This window comes from Amblyomma mixtum, chromosome 3, assembly GCF_055824585.1.
Source record: "Amblyomma mixtum isolate Tamu chromosome 3, ASM5582458v1, whole genome shotgun sequence".
In the NCBI taxonomy this organism is placed as follows: domain Eukaryota; kingdom Metazoa; phylum Arthropoda; class Arachnida; order Ixodida; family Ixodidae; genus Amblyomma; species Amblyomma mixtum.
The window spans coordinates 271,236,572-271,257,650 of record NC_143014.1 but is presented as its reverse complement, the minus strand read 5'-3'; the positions used below and the strand labels follow the sequence as shown (position 1 = coordinate 271,257,650).

At 47.4% G+C, this 21,079-nt stretch overlaps 1 protein-coding gene across 1 annotated transcript; it reads left to right on the top strand.

Annotated features, from left to right (window-relative positions):
* The first annotated feature begins 13,969 nt into the window (after window positions 1-13,969).
* Window positions 13,970-20,785, top strand: LOC149354748 (uncharacterized). The gene is made up of 3 exons (XM_089576034.1): window positions 13,970-14,055; window positions 14,969-15,971; window positions 20,648-20,785. The coding sequence occupies exons 1-3, from the start codon at window positions 13,970-13,972 to the stop codon at window positions 20,783-20,785; spliced, it is 1,227 nt and encodes a 408-aa protein (XP_089432160.1).
* Window positions 20,786-21,079: the final 294 nt, after the last annotated feature.

The following is a 21,079-nucleotide window of genomic DNA, read 5'->3' as shown; positions in this document are numbered from 1 at the left end:
AATGAGAATTGCCAACACAGTAAACAAAAAAAATTAAAAAGAAAAGCTGAGCATGGTGTCAATAGCCACCACCCCGTTTCAAAGGGGGCGCTCCTATCCATCCATCCATCCATCCATCCATCCATCCATCCATCCATCCATCCACCCACCCACCCACCCACCCATCCACTCATCCACCCATCCATCCATCCATCCATCCATCCATCCATCCACCCATCCACCCACCCACCCACCCACCCACCCATCCACCCATCCACCCATCCATCCATCCATCCATCCATCCATCCACCCATCCACCCACCCACCCACCCACCCATCCATCCATCCATCCATCCATCCATCCATCCACCCACCCACCCACCCATCCATCCACCCACCCACCCACCCACCCACCCACCCACCCACCCACCCACCCACCCATCCATCCATCCATCCATCCATCCATCCATCCATCCATCCATCCATCCATCCGTCCGTCCGTCCGTCCGTCCGTCCGTCCGTCCGTCCGTCCGTCCGTCCGTCCATCCATCCATCCATCCATCCATCCATCCATCTAAAACCTTACTGGAGGAAGGAAAGTTTAGAGGAGAGGCCATTGGGTGACATTTTGTGAAGCCGGAATTATAGTGCCTAGAATGCTGGCATATTCTAGGCACTATACCGGAATTATGGAGGAAAGAAGGATTTCCTTCCTCCATGACCGGAATGAACCTCGGCGCCATCTTGTCCGGGTGGGCTCCTGTGTTTACAAATATGTTTACATTTCGCCGTCGCGCCGATTGCGCGCGCGTTTCAAAGCCAAGGAAGGAGCGTGCTACCGCATGGACACAGGCCCCCGCGGGGGTGGCGCTTGGCTACTTGCCGGTTTAGGGTGCCCTATGCGGTGTTCGTCAGCGGAAAAGTTAATAAAGCGGAAATACCCGTGTGAGACAGGCGGCTACTTTCAGTTACTGCTTCGTACTGCGTCGTATTCGTGCTGTCTCCAACTGCTCGGCCCTGGTCACAATTAGTAGCAGCCGGGAAAAATGCTTATCTCAACTCCTGCAAGCGCGGGAAGTGACCTTCGCGTTCAGTTACTGCGGTGACCCATCTTGACATGCTGTCGCCGTCGCCACTTTTGACTACGTTGTTTTCTGACGGTGGAGGTTATAAGCCTCCCTGGCAGTGGCGTACCCGAAATTTTGTTCGGGGGGGGGGGGGGGGGGCTCATGTTGCAGCGCAGCCTCCTCATAGAATTTGCGGAGGGATCAAAAGAAAAATATCTGCATTGCCATGGAGAATGCCACTGTGCATTAGATAAAGCTGCTCACTGTCTAGACAAGTGAAATATGTATTCTTTAAAATAAGAGAATGTAGATTCGTATGTCTTAAAAATCGTGTTAACTGATACCAATGCTTCCATGTTTTTACGTGTTTACTAAGTAAATAAAATATCACGCGAAGTCTAGAGCTATACGAGTCCGAAACCAGCAAAGCAGTGCATGCCACTGATATGAAAAACGTAAACATTTCTTCACATATGCAACGGCCAGGGAAAATTCTCAATGATGCTGTCCTTTGTTCCAGTGTACTGCACAGCAGCAGCTGTCACCGGCCATGTATTGCGAGTAATTGCATCGAAATTTTCGTCGCAACAGTGAGCACATGGACAAACAAGGAGTTCTGCAAAATATGCATTAGAAGTGCGAAGATAAAATGGAGTATTAGAAATGCGAAGATACAACTTGACAACTTGAAATTTTGAATAAAACTACCTTCGCACAAATAATTTCACAAGGACAAAAAAGATGAGGAAATTGTGAAGTTATTTGCGCCAAGGTGGTTTTATTCCAAATTTGAAGATGCTGAACCAACTAGCCCGGCAACATGCCTTACTGAAAAACTTGACAAGTGTCGCTGGAAACAAAGTCACTGTACGTATATACAAAACCTCGCAACAAGATATTTAAATATCCATAAATTTTATAAGAGCTTTGGGCTTTTTATCCCAGTACTTTTTATCCCAAATAACACTATCCCAGGACATGGGCACAATAACCACGTGAGAAAAGGCCTCCAAATTCAGTTAGAGCTTCGCCTTTTTCGCACTTCTTGACCATGACATAAGCTGGAAAAGCAATTGTAAACCTGCTACAGGAAACCGGTCTAAACGTAGCGCGCGACCAGAAACACAGACTTGGCCACGATATGAACAAATATATACACTTGAGCCCGGCACGTCCCAGAGGCAAACCGCTCGCTAGACGCTTCAAACGTTACACGCTTGAAACGGACATGTAACATAGTTTCTGTATACTAAGAGCAACGCAAGCGCAGCTGCTTCCTTTACAATATCGCTCTCCGCCCATGTCATGGCCCCCGCGGCTCACACAAGCGCAATCGCCGAAAAACGAAAATGACAGTTATACCAACACCAGTGGCAATCGCTAGAGCGTTGCAAGAACACGCATAAGTAGCAACGAGGTTTCACTGCCGATGGAAATGGGAGCGCGAATGGCACACGCACACTGCACGCACAGGACGCGAAACGTCCGCGCAATACGCCGACGACCTCTCTAGAGCACGGCGTATTGAATCACTGGTGAACGAAAAGCCAGAATGCTCCTCAGTGAGCAGCGGCGGTCTCCTGACGACTCCGAGCAGTGACGCAGTAGACGAAATGCCCGTGCGATCGTGGTCGCCGAGCACGTTGAAATCAATGCACGCAACAACGAGAGTTTTGCAGCGAATTCCACCTGAGATATTAGTGAACGGCGCCAACGTCAGCCTGTGAGCACGATCAAAATCAAACTCGAACAGTTGAGGAAAGTACGCCTACGCCGCACCGCAAATGCTACGCCGCGGCCGTCTGCTATCGCCCGGTTTGTAAACAGCAACTGCGACGCCGTTGCTAAGCCGCCCGGACAAGATGGCGTCCCGATCGACAAAAAAACCACGTGATTTCCTCCACACTTTTCTCCCAGGGTGTTGCGTGGAAAGGGCCTCTCCTCTTTTTTTCCTTCATCCATGCTGGAGGAGAATACAAATACACACATATCCATGTCTTCCCATTTGACACCCGAGAAGACACACACTATACCCAAGTTACTGTCCTTGCTGCGGAGCAAGCCCCACGCTGTACCATACACCTTGGGAATGCCAGGACAAACCTGACGAAACGTTAATAGTGCCACACCCGACACACCAGCAGTGGGAGGACGCCCTACAAGAACCTTGACCAGCAAGCCTGGATCATCCAGCTAGTTCACAAGTCAGCTGCCGCCAGCGGAGCCCTGGACTTGAGGCCCTGACCACCCGGCTCTTACAAATTAACGTATGCTATTTAAAAGTTCTCTCTTTCTCTCTCCTGCCCTCCTCGCACTTCGACCGTAAGGAGCGCTGGTAGCCTTGATTTTGCTTGAACGGCTGTTTTTAAGCCGATGCCCAGCCAAGGAAAATATGGGAGGATGTGTTGCAGCAGTATAGTTCGACAGAGCAGTTAAAATCGCTGGATGGAGTCTGTCGTGGCTCATTCTCCAGTCAATGGGAGCGCACGGGTACGTATGCCGAATTTCTCACGGGGGGCGCACAACGGTGACACACCGCTGCCATGGTATTCATATGAGAAAGTGAGACGGCGGTTGCTTATAGTCACCCCAAGATCCGAAGAGGCACGCAAGGTGATTATCCGAGCTTTGCTTCGCACATGATAGTGCGATACGCCACGCGCTGCCTCGGTAGCGATAAGGTAAGTCGGTAAGAGCAGGTTCTATAGTACAGGAGCGATGTTCTGGAGGAGAGACAGGGTGCATGCATTGGTGCTACGTCTGCGCCCACCGGAGGAAGGCGAATTATCAATGGAAACTATATTCAACGAACCCGAAACTTCGGCGGTACGTGAGTGTTTTGAGTGCGTTTGGTTGCTGTAGTCGGGTACAACTGAAGTCTGCAGTGAAGCTCCGCCCCCGTTCATCCTCCGCACACAGAATTCCTCCACGACAAAAAAAAAAGTAGACCGCTTCTTAAACCCTTCTAGATACCTAAACAACAAGCTTATCACAAGAAAAAAAATTAAGAGTTCTAGAATATTGATATGTGGGTTGCTTGATATAGTCAAACATTAAAAAGCTGATTTCGTGTACCGTTGCGATTGGCCAGCGCAGTAATACAGGACGCTACGGACCACGGCCCAGCGTTAGCAACTGCTGTTTTTTTTTTATCGTATCCTACTATAGCCACCCGCAATTGAGTGTCAGGGCTACAAATGTTCGAAACACGCGGGCTATATGCGGCCGAAATGCGCCTACAATTGCCTCAGATGAAGCGGCTTAAAGGGCCTCTGAAAGGGGCTCTCAATGAAGTTGCGGTATACCTAGGACGTTAAACAATGCCGCTTCACAAATAGCCTCTAGTAAGAACTTTTTAATGCGTTTTGTGGAAGCTGTTATATGCAGCCAAAAATTGAATTTCCGCGTCTTGGCGCCTCTCCCTCTCCTCTCTTCAATTGTCGCACGCTGGAACGTGGCCGCCCTACCTCCGGGCCCGCCCACTCGGCCCCTCCGCTACATCCTCCGGCTGCCGACAGCTTCCTGACCAGCCGGAGTGGCCACGGTCATGGTAGCTGCGTGACGTCTGAGAGAGTCGGTGCGGCGAACCAATGACAACTGCCGGCTGCTGGCGTCAGCTGCGCGACTGACGTCGTGTGCCAGGTTTCGTGCGAGAGCCTGGCAGCGCTGTTTGCCACGAGGTGCAAAAAAGGGAATTTCCAAAATTATATTGTAAATTTTCCTCTCCTTTTTCAGGCCTCGTACGCGGTATGAAATCCCGGGGGCCTCGCTCTGCACAATGCAAGTATTTTATAGCCCAACTTCGAACACCCTTTTCAGGGTCCCTTTAATGGTAGCGCCGTCCCTGAGCGCTCTGTCTAATCAGGGCAGCGGTCTCCGCATTCCGAAATGCCCGCTTGCTTGCTACAAGGCTGAGACCATCCGATCATAATCATCATTAGCGCGACACTGACGCCGGCCGAATGCAAGGCAACCGGAGCAATAGGAGGGTCACGCCGGTGGTTGTCTGCCATGCGCGTAGGCATGTTGAGCTTTCGGCCGGCTCAGCTAGGCGGCGCAGCCACGCAATTTTTGTTGCGGAAAGCAGCATTACGCGAGTCGCCGAGCCCTTTCGCGCTGCTGATCAAAGGCCATACAGCGCATGCGTGAGGAGCAGTGACGTCACACGGCGCACAGCTCGCGCGCCGCCGCCGTCGCTGCGCGGGTGACTCAGAGGTGCCGCCGCCGCGCTCGCCAGTTGCGCATGCTCAGTAGCGAGGCATAGCTAGCGTGCCGGGGCCGCCGCCGCTGGCGCGCGCTCTCAATCGCCTCTCTCTATCTCTCTCTCTCTCCTCGTTGCTTTCGCAATCCTCCAGGCTTAACCAGAGCTAAACGACTGCCAATTTTTTCTGAAGCCCCTGTATCTTTAGCTTCTTGTCCGGTGCGCTCCGTTTACTTCTGTCTGCACCTGTACGTGCTTTGAATGCAAAAACATTGTTAATTTAGCATTTCCATTTTATTTTCCTTTATTTCTTCATTTTTCTTCCTTTCTAATGCACACATACTAATTAGCATGCAGTCGTAAGGCAACCAATACACTAGGTTCACCTTTCTTCGCAAATGAGCAACGCGCTTTCCCTGAAAGCTTTCTAAATCGTTCGCGTAAATAGAACATAATTTCAACGTAATAAATACCATCATGAAAAATCGTTTTTGCGGTCTATGGGTTGCGTGCTCGCCTCGCAATCTGAAAGTCCTAGGTTTAATTCAAGAAATTTTATTTTTCTCTGGTATTGGTACCACGGTGACGTCATTTGGGGATTTTGGGACCACTGCTCCTTGACAATGACAACCACGCCCGGTTTTGTTGAAGATGGGCCATATGAGGCTGTCGTATTAAAAAAAAGTGTCGCCTCCGAAGGATCCCAACTGGGAAAGGGCTCCTGGCTATATTGCGAATCGCTGCTCGCGGACCGGGTCGAAGGAGCGGAAATCGGTGACGTACGGTCCGTAATGTCGATCCGCGAGGGTGCATTGCGTTTTCGCCCGTCATGTGAATCCAACTTAACAAACATCGGTTATCCTGCCTTCCCATTACATGAGCTGCCCATGCCCTTTTCTTCTTGATTTCGGCTAGGATGTCGTTAACCCGCAGCGTTTGTTTTCTGAACCACTGTGCGAAATTCCTGTCTTTTAACGCTCCGCCTACCATTTTTCTTTCCATAGCTGGCTGCGGTGTCGTCATTTTATGTTAAATCCTTTCGTTACCTTCCAAGTTTCTCTCCCGTAGGTGATTTTTGCTAATATACAGTTTTTATATACTGTTCTATTGAAGGATACTGGCAAACTGCCTTTAATAATTTGAGCGTAACTGCCAGATGTGCTCCACCGTATTCGTATGCCTCTAGTGATTTTCCTGTCGTGTACCGGTACTGCGGTCAATACCTGCCCTAAGTAGATACACTCCCGTACCACTTACAGCTCTTGTCTGCCTGGCTAGCTGTTGTTCCCTTTCGCGACGGCTGAAAATTGCTTTAATTTACAGCGTATTAATTTACAGGCCTACAGTTGTACTTTCCGTGTCCAGGACATTGATCATTGTTTTCTATTCGTCCCCTGCAGGGCGATGTCGCCAGCAGATCCCATATTACTAAGGCATTCTCCACAAACTGATTCCCAACTGCTCCCAATACAGGTATCTAATACCTCCTTCAACGCGAGGTGAATTTCATTGGAGAGGTCATGTCTCTGTGCCTGACACATTTCCATGTTGGGATTTTAAAACTTTCTTTATGGAGGCTATTGTGGCAGTAGAGCCGTTGTAGAGATCATCTAGTATTTTTACGTATGGCTTTTCTGCGCTCTAATTCCGTAATGTCCGCAGGACTGCTGAGGTTTAGACTGAGTCAAACGCTTTCTCGAAATCTATTGAGGCTATTTAAATATACGGATTGGCTATATTTCGCACATTTGTGTATTGCCTGAGTAATAGTGCGAACATATTCTATTGTCTAGACGCAATTACCAAAGCCTGCCTGGTTTTTTGGTTGATTCAAGTATAAGGTCCTCCAGATTCTATTAGAGATTACCTTGGCGGATACTTTGTAGGCAGCAGACCGGAAGCTGATTCGTCTGTAAGTTTTCAAGTCCTTGACGCTCCCTATCTCGTGCGCTACGATAATGTTAGCGCTTTCTGGTATTCCGCGTACGGTCGAGGTCATGTGGCATTGCGTATACAGGGTGGCCAGTTTTTCTAGCGCAGCCTTCTACACCGTAGTTCAATAGATCTGCTGTTACCGGATCTGTTTTCTTTTTTTGCGACAGCATGCATAAACCAATAATTTACAAATAATGACGCACGCCGGATCCCCTGCGGAAGTCCAGCAAGGCCGTTACCGACTGCTTTCTCTGTTTGGATTGCTTCTAACGATTTCTTTACTCCCTCTTTCATCACCAGCAATATGTGAAATTTCTCTGCCCTACCGCCTCTCTCATTATCTGACTGTTTGTTGGGCTACTGTATAACTCCTCGGCTACTTTACCTTCCTGATCCATCTTAGGAATCGTATTGCCGTCCTTGTCTCTTAGCCCATGCGTCTAATTTTTGCTTATGCATAACTGCCTCTTGACCGCTTCTAGTGCACCTCCGTTCTTAAGAGCATGCTCGATTCTCTGAATGTTATACCATCTTATTTCAGTTGCTTTACACTTATTGATTTCCTTTAATCGCTCGGCCAGTTGTTTGTGTCTGTTGGGTTAGAGGCTAATAGCGTTTCTTAATGAGATCTTTTGTCTCCTAAGAGAGGTCACCGGTATCCTGGCTATCCCAACGCCCACTTCTGTTGTGCACTCCTAAATGATATCTTCAAGATTATGGTTTATTCCATGTACAATAAGGTCTTCCTCATCGATTAAAGCGCGATACCTGTTCTGCAGTCGGATCCTGAATTCCTCTATCTTCTCTCTCTCCGCTATCTTGTCGTTGGGCTTCTTTTCTTACCAGTTTCCTTTGTTTTGTTTTGAAGACTATGCTAATTCGAGACCATCCTAAAGTCACTGCATTGTACCTTGCGAAAACCCCCACATCATCCATGATGCTGAGTGAGTGCACAATATGAAGTCTATCTTTAGCATCGCCATTAGACACTTCAACGTCCACTTCTGGTTCTCCTGTTTGCAGAAGAAGCTATCCATAACGAGTAATAATAATTCATAATAATGACAATCTACTAATAATTCCCTCTGCTATTCATAGAACTTATACCATACTCACCAACCACCCGGTTTCCAACCTGTCTCCGGACTTCAATGCTTAACCAAGCATTGAAGTCGCTCATCAGTGCAGCACATTGTGTTTTTACTTTACTCACTGACGATTCCATGTCTTCATAGAAGCTTTGGGCTATCTGATCGTCATGGCTGGATGTTGAGGAGAAGGCCTGAATTTGTACCTCCTATTAAGGGTATTTATCACTTCTTGCACCGTCTCGGAAATGCTGTGTAATTCCTTCTTGCTGCCAACCGTATTCTTATTGATCAAGAATCCCGCACCTAGGCCCCGCCTGTTCGATAATCCTCAATAGCATAGTGCGCGTCCGCCCTTTAGCCCTTCATATGCTACGTCTGTCCTCCTAACTTCACTAAGTCCTCTACATCCCACTTTATACCCGCTAGTTCCTCGAATAACACTGCCAGACTCGGCGCACTGGATAAGATCTAGCGTTACACGTTTGCAGGATCAGTTTCCAATGGCGGCCTGTCCAGAGCCAGAGCTTATTTGCACACTGCACTGCATCATAGGTTTTACTACCGCCTTGGCCAGTTGCTCCGCAACAACTGAGGCCTGAGGGCTTGGAGTTAATTATTGCATTCACATAGAAGCTTGGCCAATTTCTACACTAGGATGGCCTAATCATGCTGTGGTCAGAGAGCGCGTTGTTGGCTCTGGTCTTCGGGATCACTTCAGCCCTTGTTGTTAAAATTCATCGACACGCAGATTTTCCTTTCTTAGCCGGTGGAGCACTGCGCCGACGCTGCATGCGAGCAACGGTGCTCCTGCGTGCGAGGCAAATGCTCTGCCTCTACGCCATAACGCTGCTCCCTGACGGCAGTATGCCCAGCAGTAGATGGGTAGATGGATGGATAGCGCCCCCTTCGAAACGGGGTGGTGGCAATTTCCACCATGCTCAGCTTTTCTTTCTTTATTTTTGTTCAACTGTGTTGTCAATTCTCATTAAGATTCGGCATCTTCTTTATTTACGGTTTCCTACACTTCTAACCTTATGCCACATCGCTGCTTTTCAGCCACCAATCCTCCTATCGCTTTTTGCTAACTTCTACAGCAGATTTACTTACATGACCATTGTTATCTTTAAACCATAGGGCCTCCGGAAGAGTGGCTGTGCCTGCATCGACATCCGTATGGATACCATCACATTTGAGTATGAGGTGTTCAATTGTTTCCACCGATCGACCACACACTGCACATGTGTCATCTTCTTCGTTAAATTTCATTTTGTAGCTGCGCGTTCTAAGACACCCTGATCTAGCTTCAAAAAGTAGGGCACTGCCTCTTGAGTTATCATAGAAAAATTCTTTCCTGATCTGCCTTTTCCAGTATCGATATAGCTCTACACTATGTTTATTTTACATTGAATTCATCCAATTTTTAACTTCCGCGTTTTTGACCTGTCGTTTAATGCTCTTTCTCGCTCCGTCCTCATGACCGGCTTACTTACTGGTTAGTTTTCTAGTTCTCTTCTGCCACGGTAAGTCAACGCTCTTCCTGTATAAATATTTAAATATCTTAGCTGCCCACCTGTCATCGTCCAATTTCCTCAGGCGTTCTTCATATAGTATTTTGCTCTTAGCTTCCCGTGCTTCGAATGATGCCCAGCCCATATCTCCTTGTACTGCCTCGTCTGTGGTTTTGCCGTGGGCACCTAGTGCTAATCTTCCAAAAGCTGTCTGATTTACGTCTAATCTCGACTGAACTTCTGCCCTTAAGCACAGAACCGCATTGCCGAAAGTAAGCCCCGGCACCATTATTCCTTTCCAAATACCTCTTAGCACTTCATATTTGTTGTACCCCCCTAATGCACTATGTTTCATTATCCCTGCATCTCTTCGGCCTTTTGCCCTAAGAGACTATTCATGCTTTTCCGTGTATATCTGCCATTCGTTTAGCCATATCCCAAGGTATTTTTATTCGGCCACTTTGGGTATTTCGTGGCCTTGTATTGTAAGCACCTGATCAATTGTATCCTTAAAAATCATCACACCTGATTTAGTTGGGCTAAAACAAAATCCTAGAGCGTCTCCTTCGTCTCCACAACAATTAACCAAAGTTTGTAATTCTTCCTGGCTATCTGCTAACAGTACATTATCGTCCGCATACTTTCAACCCGGCAGTCACTGCTCAACTACATTTCCGCCTAATCTGTACGACAGATTATAACCTAGATTACTTTCTTCTAGCCTTCTTTCCATATTTATCACATAAAGCATGAACAGCAGTGGTGATAGAGGACAACCTTGCTTTAATCCTTTGTGCACCTCCACAGTTGTAGTACTTTTTTTCCCTTCCCATGTAATTTCAACTCTATTATCTCGGTAGATTCCCTGTAGAAAATCAATTACCTCATGACCGATACCGAAATCTTTTAATATGCTCCACAGGAGTTCCCTGTTCACGTTATCGTATGCACCACTTATGTCCAGAAAGGCTAAATACAGAGGTCTGTTTTCCGCCTTAGCTATTTCTATGCATTGGGTAAGCACGAACAGGCTATCATCTAAGCGCCTACCCCTTCTGAACCCATTCTGAAGTTCCCCGAGTATCCGATTACCTTCTACCCATGATTGCATTTTTAATTTCACCGCCTCCATTGCCAGCCTGTACACAACAGATGTTATCGTAATCGGACGGAAGGATTTTATGTTCATCTTATCTCCTTTCCCTTTATAAATCAAATTCATTTTACTCTGTCTCCAGCTGTGCGGAATTTGCTTATTTTTATGACTGTCTCCAATGCTTTTATCAGCGTTTCCTTGCTTCTTGGGCCAAGTTCATTAATCGGCTGAATTGGAATTTTGTCTATCACTGCGGATGTGGTTTTAGGAATATTTGCTTCCGCGTTTTTCCTGTTAAGACTAGTCAGTTCTAAGTTGTTCTCTATTTTGCGGTCCTGTGTTGCCGCCTCACTTGGGGAGATTACCCCATTATCGTTGCTAAAAGACGCAGCTATAAATGACGTAATGTAGTTCACAGCATCTTCTCCCACTAAACATTTTCCCTGAGCATCTTTAATCTGTTCCTGCTTTCTTTCATTTGTTTTTCCCAACCAGCTTATATGGTTCCAGAATTTTCTTGGCCCACCTTTATTTACATCGCGATCTTCAGCCAGCCATTTATCAGAGGACTGCTTTATTTTAGCCTGGACTAGGACCTGAACTTGCTGTTTCTGTTGTCGATAAGATTCCCAGTAGGGAGTGCAGGGCAGTCCCTCTGTCGCAGGCGCTCAGCAGCATCACGCGGTGAAAGTGCCGCAGTGATTGTGGCCCAGATCTCCAATCACAAGGTCGGTAATCCCGCTCCCTATCAAATGCTAAAGTGCGACGGAAACTGAGGCATATCTGCACGTGACCGGTGACTTTTTTCCAGAGAACCGCGATCTACTTCGTCTCAGACGTGCGTAATGTCTCTGGCGCAGGGAGGCTCTATCTCGACTTCCCAAAGCGCGCGATAACACTCCTTCCTAGGTACATGCGCGACGACCGTAAGCACCACAAAATATGCTCGAAACGCAAGTGAATATGAACGCTGCCATGTTGTTCTGTCTGGTAAAATCGTGTTTCGGGCAAAACAACGGCCATGCATATGGGTGCTCAAGCACGTTCTATAGCGGGAAAACGCAGTCCGTTCGCATTTGTACTGCGCATACTCCCAGTAATCTAGTGAATTCTCTGTGGTGGAGAGCCAGATCACGAACGTAGCATACGTAAGTTGGGCCAATGGTGGACCCACCTGTCCTTCGCAGCCTTGGAGCTGCGCGGGGATCTCCTGGTTCCAGCAGAGGCCACCCCCATTGACGGATTGGTGGGGGAGCTCGGGGGCACCGCCGTGGCTCCTGCGCAAGCAAAGCACAGCCTGTGGCTCCCTCTCTCCGCGTTTTCATGCCTCGATGCATTCTGTTGCGGCTGCCAGAACGAGCGCGTGCATCAGCACTGAGGTCTTCTCGCATCCTCAACCAGGAAGCAACCGTATCGACGCAGACATTGATACCAGCGTCGCGAGTCGTTCATGAACCGCTTACGCGAGAGGTAGAATTCCTGTCTATAGGCCCTTTTAGAACGAAAAACGAGCACGTCAAGCCATGACTGCGCACAACCACGGCTAGAAATGCGGTCTATTTTATTTGAGTTCGATAACTAATTTTCCAAGGATTACTTGCTGTCCTCTTTCTGTTGCCTCAAGTGAAAAGGAGGTTTCAGCCTTTCTGCAATGCTCCTTAGATTCTTCCTTCGATGAAGGTTGCAGCGCAGCTTGTAAATTGCTCACAGTCGACGGTAAAAAAGAAAATTCAAGCATGACCTGCAAAAACGATGAGGTACTAGCAATTTTAGAAAATAGGGGCAGACAAAGATTTGAAAAAGTAAGGCTGACAAAGATCCGATTATTTTGTAGAGCCGGAAAAATTGCAGCTGCCATACAAATGGGCCTCTTCGGATTGGTCCTGACCGAACGAAAGTTAAAGAACTATAAACACCAAACTTTTGCTTGCCTGTTTTCTTCTTTCAAATTCTTTTTTAGACATTATCATACATGGATCAAACCGTGGTATTCCCTTACGACGGAAAAATAATTCACAGATCAATTTCTTCTTGTTGCTGTTTTCTTTAGAACCGAACGAATGCTGTGATATGTATACGGAGGCTCAGGTCACTTGAGGCATCAAAACTGCAAAAATAATCGTTGACACAACGTTGTAATGCAATACAGTGTCTAAGCCTGCCTGCTACAATCGCGGGATCAACAAAGAGTAAAGTATTAGCTATTATGTTGGTATTTATTGCGTCGCTTGCGTGACCGAAAATTGTTCTTAACATGTCACAGGTATAGATTGCCTCATGAAACCTAAACCGAAACACCTTGAGAGAAAAAATTCAATTCTAAATTACTTGGCGATAGTCGCCGAATCCGACGTGTTGGCCCGCTTATTCTAGTGTCTTGCGCGTCATTAAAGGGGCTAAAATATGCAAATAAAGCGAGGAATCTACAGTCATTACCAACCGGACCGAAAATCATCAGGGTGGCCCAGCTTCAAGATCCGCAGCATGCGCATTAGGGATATTCGCAGGCTAAGCACAATGAAGAAGACAGTTCTGGGCACACACACAGACGTCCTTGACTGCAGCGGCTTTTTCCTTTGATTTTTTTCCATACACGTCTTTCTCCTTCCCGGGGCCGCATGACAATGACCTCGAAGAGCATCCAGCATGGGCTCCCTCTACTGCAAGCTGGAGGATTTTGAAACAGTTTATGCCCTAAATATATCAAAGGATCATTGCTAACATTATGAAACACTTGCGGGCTAACCCGTGCTACGTCTGGATAACCCTACCGCGTGAAGGGAGTAGGGTATTTCATTATGCAGCAAATACCATCTCGTAGCGCTTCTCTTAAAGGACCTCCTTTAAAGGACCACATTTTAGCGCGGTAGCACTTGAACTTATTCACACTCGAAAAAAAAAACCCTTGTCTGTTTGTGTGAAGCCAGATAGACCCGCAGATATAAAGAAATGTTACCGTGAGTGCGCCGCCCCCAGCTTTCACACCAGTGGCGGTGCGAAAGGATAAGCTTCGCTGGCCAATGCAAAAGAAGAAATCTCTACGCTATCGCCGCAATCGGTGACTCCCTATGTTTAACTGCCACTGTCTCGCGATGTGCATTGTAGGTCGTCGTCTTCATCAACTGTCATCTGTGCGCAACGGATCCAGAACACACCGCTACCGCAGTGCCCTCTTCAGGTGCGTTAAGCGCTGCGAAAATTTTATAGTGCGCTACTACTGTGGTCCCCAATCACCGATTTTGCTGATGCTTGCCTGAACTCTGGTTTTGAAACACCAGCCTCGAACCGGAAGCGAAATGGAATGCGACGTTCTAGCGCACATACTGCGCATTTGGACGAGTAAGCTAAATCGGCCGTAATTTTTTCTTCAGAGCCATCATCTGCGTCTGTAAAAAAAACGTGTTCCTCTGTTATTCAAGACAACCTAGAGATGAATTCGTGAGGCGAGCGGCCATTGATACGCATGTTTTACAGTGGTATAGCTGTATCGGCATCAAGCATATACGCTGGCTTCCGCTGTATGCGCTTCATACGGTGCCTTAGCATACGTGTATTAAGTGTACACGGGATACGAGCCTGGTCGTTTCAGCACGACCGTCTTCCTCGAGATGCCGGAGTTTTACGTTTAAACATGACAGTATTGGCACCTGGCCGCAGGTTTTACAATACACGCCCATTAGCAGAAAGAACACTCTTATTGTTTTCGCTCATTTACAAAAGAACATTGTCCCATTCCTCGCCATAACATTGCCAAATTATTCAAGCAATAAATCAGGCGCAGAAATAATTTCAATTACGCAGGAGGAGGAGGAGGAGGAGGAAGAGGAAATGCAGGGAGGTTAACCGAAAAAACCGGGTTAACCGGTTAACCGGGTTGCTAGCGGCCCGCTACGGGGTAGCGGCTGAGTACCTGGCGGTGTTGTGCTAGCTTGCCAAATTTCTCCTTCTTGTTTTCTGTGCCTGCTCCTGTTATAGGGTGATTGGGCGCGGGACGACGGCTTAATGTCTACCTCTTCTCCCGGCCAAGGGGTTTCCCCTTGGTCGGCCTCTCTTCCACAGGACCAGCTCCCAGTCGATGTCTTTTTTCGCAGTGGAGTGACCAGCATTCCTGTGGCTTTAGTTCCTGCTGATGGAGGCGCGATTCGTTTGAACAACCCGGAAGCAGTGCAGGTGGCCCTTCAGACTACATCGTCTCACTACATGCGAATCGCAGATGTGCGGCAGTTCGGCAAGGGTGGGATATTGTGCAGGTCACCGGACAAGGATAGTGTCGCCGACCTTTTGAAGTGTACCTCCTTCGCCAACCACCCGGTGAGCGCATTTATTCCGCCTCATCTAGCATGCTCCAAGGGCTTAGTCCGAGGTGTTGACTCTCGATTGAGCCCTTCGGAAACGCTGGAGAACCTCTCGTCTGCGGGCGTCATTGCGGTCCATCGTTGCAGCAGAATGGTAGAGGGGATGAAAATACCTACAGAGTCCGTCATAGCCACATTCGCAGGAGTAGTGTGCCCTTCAGGGATCAAAGTGTGGCCACTAGTGTTTCGAGTTGACGTATTTAACTCTCGTCCTCTTCAGTGTCAGAACTGTTGGAAATTTCGCCACAGCGCCAAAGCCTGCAAATCGGGCTCACGGTGCTGTGCATGCGGCGAAAGCCATGCTAGAGAAGAATGCCCTGAACAGCAAGAAAAATGCTGCCTGTGTGGTGTTGCCCACTCTGCCAACTGTCCTGATTGTCCTGCACGAGCTCAAGAAGTGCAAGTTCTAGAGATAATAGATAAACGTCGATGCACGCGACGAGAGGCCTTTGCCGCAGTCAAAGAAAGAGCCTCATGTCATTCTAGTGCGGCTGCCAAATGTTCACCTGCAATGGACGCCTCTTGGACACAAGCCATTACCGCTGCCGTTCAAAAAGCAGTGGCGAATGCAATGGAACGCATTATGGAAACTGTATCCACGTGCATTTCACAGGTAGAAGCTACCCAGATGACTAATCTGCTGCAAGCGCACGCCGCTCCGCTCTTGTCCTCTATGGTTTCGGCTGCTCCTCCACCATCTGTGGACATCAATAGCGCTCTACAGGGCCTAAGTCAGCATGTGCGACAAACGACTCCTGAAAAATCTCTCCCGAACAGCGTTAAGGACGCATCCTCTGATGAATGTGTTGAGATGGAATTCGATACCCGCGCCCAAAAACGAAGTGGGTCTCCTTTGAGTATCCCGGATCCATCTTGTCACCAGTCCAAGTCCAAGAAAAGTCATGCAAATCAAAATCCTAAGACCAGGATTCTCGAAGCGGCAGTTGCCGCTGCAGCACTCCCGCCAAGATAGGAATTGCCGATCTATACCCTCAGCTTCAACAGATTTAATATGCCTATGCAATCAACTTCAACCGGATGTAATTGCGTTACAGGAAACACGGCTTACTACGGATATTAATTATAATCTTAAACATTACCGTTCGTTCCGGCTAGACAGGTCTTCACGAGGGGGAGGGTTGTTGTTGCTGATTTCCTTAAAGTTTTGTCACAGGGCCTTGATTTCTTTTCAGTATGCGGACAGTCAGTGCGAAATACTTGCGGTTGATCTCAATATCCCAGGTCAACAGCCCTTTACTGTGCATGACACTCGGCCCCTTGACTCATTGATGTCTAGCAGCAGATCTCAGGTTTTATTAGTTGGGGATTTTAATTCTCACCACGTGACGTGGGGCTTTAAAACAGATTGTTTCGGCTCTAGACTATTTGATTGGGTTTGCGACAACAACATAGTCTGCAACAATTCAGGAATGCCTACATTTGTACGTGGTCTATGCCGGTCTGTGTTAGACTTAACTTTTTCCTCCCCAGGAGTCTCTGTCACGTCTTGGGCGCCTGTTGACTGCGCGACAAACAGTGATCATCTACCGATTAGTTTCAGGGTTGCGTGTAACTTAACTCTTCCCGAACGACAACAGCGCACCTTCATAAATTACAGTCGCTTTAAAGACACTCTCAAATCAGCTCTCACAATCGATTCGGACCGAAACACCACTACAAATTCCGAATGTAAAGCTACACATATATGCACAGTGTTGGAACGCGCAAGGCAACAGTCTCAATTCATTGTCACAGGATCCAAGGATGCAATCACCAATAATTGGTGGAATGCAGAGTGCACGCGTGCCTATAGACGGCGGAAAGCAGCCTGGAAGAAACTCCTCCTAAATCAATGCCCAAAAAATTGGTTGGATTATAAGTATGTCGCAGCAACATTTAAGCGCACTATCTCCCGCGCGAAGGAGGAGTACATTACAAGTCATTATGATTTTCTTTCTCAGTCAGGAAATAAACGGGCCTTGTTTAATTTTATGAGGAGAAGGAAAGGGATTCCACCGGCTGTCAATATTGAATCCCTCGTTCAATCCCCTGCTGACATCGCTAAGGCCTTAGAGGGAATTGCGGGTGGCCTAGAACGTCGATTCACATCTGCACTTCATTCTCCACCTACATTCTCATGCATCTCAAGTGATTTCAGTGAGGTCACTATGCCTGAGCTTTCACAAATTGTTCTGCGCCTATCACCAGCGGCTCCTGGCCCCGATAAGGTCACTACATCTATGATTAAAATTTTGTTTACCGAATCTCCTGAAGTTCTATTGGCTCTGGTTAACCATTCCCTTAAAGGTCCATGGATACCCCATGAGTGGCGTCTTGCGGAAATAGTTCCACTACTTAAAAAACAAGGGGAGGGTTTCACTTCTGACAACATACGCCCGATTTCATTAACATCGAATTTAGTGAAATTGGTGGAACGGGTCCTGCTTCGTCGTATCATGTATTTCATTTCTGCAAATGATATCTTGAATCCTTGTCAAATTGGTTTCAGGCCGGGCTGTTCGATTTGGTGTGCTCATACTGACCTTGAGAGCCGTATTAAATTAGCTCGCAGCACTAAACAGTTTGCCGCGCTTGTCACTCTTGATATCAGTAAAGCCTACGACAGCGTCGAGTACTCGATGCTGTTACACAGATTACAGGTCCTTAATTTCCCAAACTATTTCGTAGCCTGGATCTTTGCTTTCCTGGAAAACAGAGAATTTTATTGCTGCCGAAATGGTGTTTCTTCAAGGAAATTTCGACAGACAAGAGGTGTACCGCGAGGCTCAGTTCTTTCCCCTGTTCTTTTTAACATCTTTCTAAGCTCCATTCCATGCATCCATAATGTGACAACTTACGTGTACGCTGACGACATCGCATTTTTTGCTTCTGCAAAAGATATTCACTCTCTGTATCAGATCTTGCAGGATTACCTCAATATTCTTGACAACTGGTTAGGAAGTATTCATCTGTCCCTCAATGTGAACAAATGCGCCTTGTTGGTCTTCCCGGTTTCTCATCCTGTACATATCTGCGTTGCTTATAGAAATCATATAATTCCTCAGGTTCAAACAGTGAAGTATCTTGGAGTGATATATGACTCTACTCTTTCCTGGCGGGCTCACATTGAGCAAGTTTCTGTAAAAGGAGTTCGGGCCATTGGCATCCTGCGTCGGCTTTGCAGCGCTAGGTCAGGGATGAGAAGGCACACACTTCTGCTGATCTATAAAATGTATGTCCGCCCAAATTTGTAGTTCGGATGTGTTTTATTCTCAGGAGCTCCTGCCTATAAACTTCGACCGCTTGTGCTCTTGGAGCGTGAGGCGTTGCGCCTCTGCTTGGGACTTCCAAAGTATGTAGCTAATGTTGTCCTGCACCTTGAGGCGCGAATTCCATCTTTATTAGCCAGATTTCGCCTTTTAACAGTCCAAACCTTTTTAAAATTGCGCGACTCTCCTCTCCACACATCCAATGTAATATTTCTTAGTCAACCCGCAGTCTCTTTAAATACCACCTGGTCTCGTTTGCATACTCCGCAGATATGTTTCGTGCAGTCTCTCCTCGATCCCTTAAACATTAAGCTCACAGATCCACTGCTTAACATCTCACCTCCAGTCGAGATGGCATTTGATAGCATTTTCCCATCGAATGCCAAGCTCCAGCCCTTTCCTCTCCTTCACGGTTTGTTACAGGACCACCTAAGGTCCTTTCCTTTTCATATTCTCATTGCTACCGATGCCTCGCAGGATCGTGAAAAGGCAGGTGTGGGCATTTTTTCACCTGCATTGGGATGGTCCTTTTCTCTCCGTCTCCCTGACTTCACTCCAATTTATCTGGCCGAATTATTATCTGTCATTCTAGCCTTACGTAAATTAGATCCTGCCGTTTCCCACGTCATGGTTATGACGGACTCTCTATCTATTTGCTTTTCATTATCATCACCCTCTGAGTCTTGGGCATTACTCCTCTTTAAGCAGCTGATCCCGCTCAATCTAAATTTGGTGAGGTTGCTTTGGGTACCGGGTCATGTGGGCATTCAGTTAAATGAGGTTGCTGATTCATTAGCAAGGCCTCTCTCTATGGCCCAATAATTGCTGTCCTGCCAACCTGCGCATATACAGCTGCGGTGAGGTTTCGCAGTTACACAATATCTCAGGAATTTTCAGCCTCGGCGCTTACTTCATCTCCCGAATATCGGCACCTTCTGCACCCTTGGAGTAGCAAAGACTGGAGTTCGCGCGGACTGGAGGTCTCTTTCACGCGTTTGCGATGCCGAGTTCCTCTGCTAAATTTCTACCTTCACAGGTCTGGTCTGGCGGTTTCTCCACTGTGCCCATTTTGTGCCGAGCCTGAGACAGTGGATCACTACCTGCTGTTCTGCCGCCGATTCTCTTCTTTGAGGAGGCGCCTATTAGAAATTCCGTTTCACCAGCTGGGTCTGCCTGTGACCACTGAGGTTGTTCTTTCCTTTGGCGCTACTTCGCTTGGACGAAGCAACATGAGTGCGCGCTGTGCAGTTCAAAAATTTCTTCTAGAAACACAGCGACTCCCATGCTAATATTAATTTTATTTATTTATTTTTCTATTTGTTTTCATTTTTCTGATTATCAAACAGTTCATTTATTATTTTTATTATTATTATTTTTATTTTTATATTAGTTTATTTTTATTTTATTTTTTATTTTATTTATTTTTTTCCTGTCTCTCTTTCAGTCAATACTAAATTGAACCATTCCATATGATGCATTCAAATTTGCACACAAAGCCGTCGTCCCATCTTCGATCTCCCAGCTAACAGGACCCCTTTCGTTGCGTCGTCCAATCTGTCAGCCTATACCCTATTAATACTCCTTTTCCTCTAAAACTCCTAATCATTCCAACAGTTCACCGCCTGTGTCTTGGCCACTCCCCCGTAGTGGGTATGTGCCATTCTACTTGAGGCCAACCAACCAACCAACCAACCAAAAAATACGAAGTTACAAATTTTTCCAAGGGTTAAAAGCTGCTGGTCACTTGTCTTGAAAACCTTTTAAAATTGCAAGAGTACGAACTTAATGTGTGCCGCCAAGCGCGCCTTTCAATACCTGCGAGCTTCTTCACGCACTGGGTTGATTTCTGCATGCGTGCGTTACATACCAGTACCGTCTTTTAACAGCCCAGATGTTGTTGCAATGCCTTCTTCATCCTGGACACGGTGTCGATTGCCCGAGCGCGTCCTGGCGCTGGCCGCATACGGATCCGATGACGATGACAGTCGGCCAGAGGTCTTCCCGCCGGCGAATGACCTTTTCTTCTTAAGCGAAATGCCGTGCGAGGAGGCAGGTGGTGTCTTCGTGCAGGATGCCATGTCCTCCGTGGTGCTGCTGACCGGTGCAGCGGAGCGAGAACGCCGAAAGGCGCTTTCTCTCTGCATAGATGGCGGGTGGCCGGACAGCGGATCCTCGACGCATTCGTCCGCTGGACGGGGTCGCTTCGCCCAAGTCCCAAGAGGAGCGCCCGATGAAGTGCTTTCATGTGCTCTGCTTGGATGGGGGAGATCCGAACGAGATCTGAGCTGTGGAGTGCGGGGACTCAGAGAGCTTCCACGCAATTTTTTCTTGTAAGGCTCAGTGGCTGGCTGGAAATTCTTAGTGTCTTCATGGCGTTTTTTCACTAGACCCAAGTTTTCCAGGAATATTTCTTTATTCAGCTCTTCCGCACTTGTCTCCAGCATATTGTCCATGAGCAGCTCCCTGGTTTGTCTATAGTACGGAGCCTCGTCTTCCTGCAAGCGAAAACAAATGAATGAGATGAAGAAAAGATAATGTCTAAAAATCTCTAAATCCAGCGCATTTTAATATCGTCAGG

Bases quoted from the DNA above. Each gene is read 5' to 3' on its own strand.
- LOC149354748 (XM_089576034.1), top strand. From the start codon at position 13,970: ATGTGCATTGTAGGTCGTCGTCTTCATCAACTGTCATCTGTGCGCAAC. The intron at 14,056-14,968 runs GTGCGTTAAGCG...CTTTTTTCGCAG, and splicing joins TACCGCAGTGCCCTCTTCAG to TGGAGTGACCAGCATTCCTG. The intron at 15,972-20,647 runs GTGCGACAAACG...CTCTCTGCATAG, and splicing joins TACAGGGCCTAAGTCAGCAT to ATGGCGGGTGGCCGGACAGC.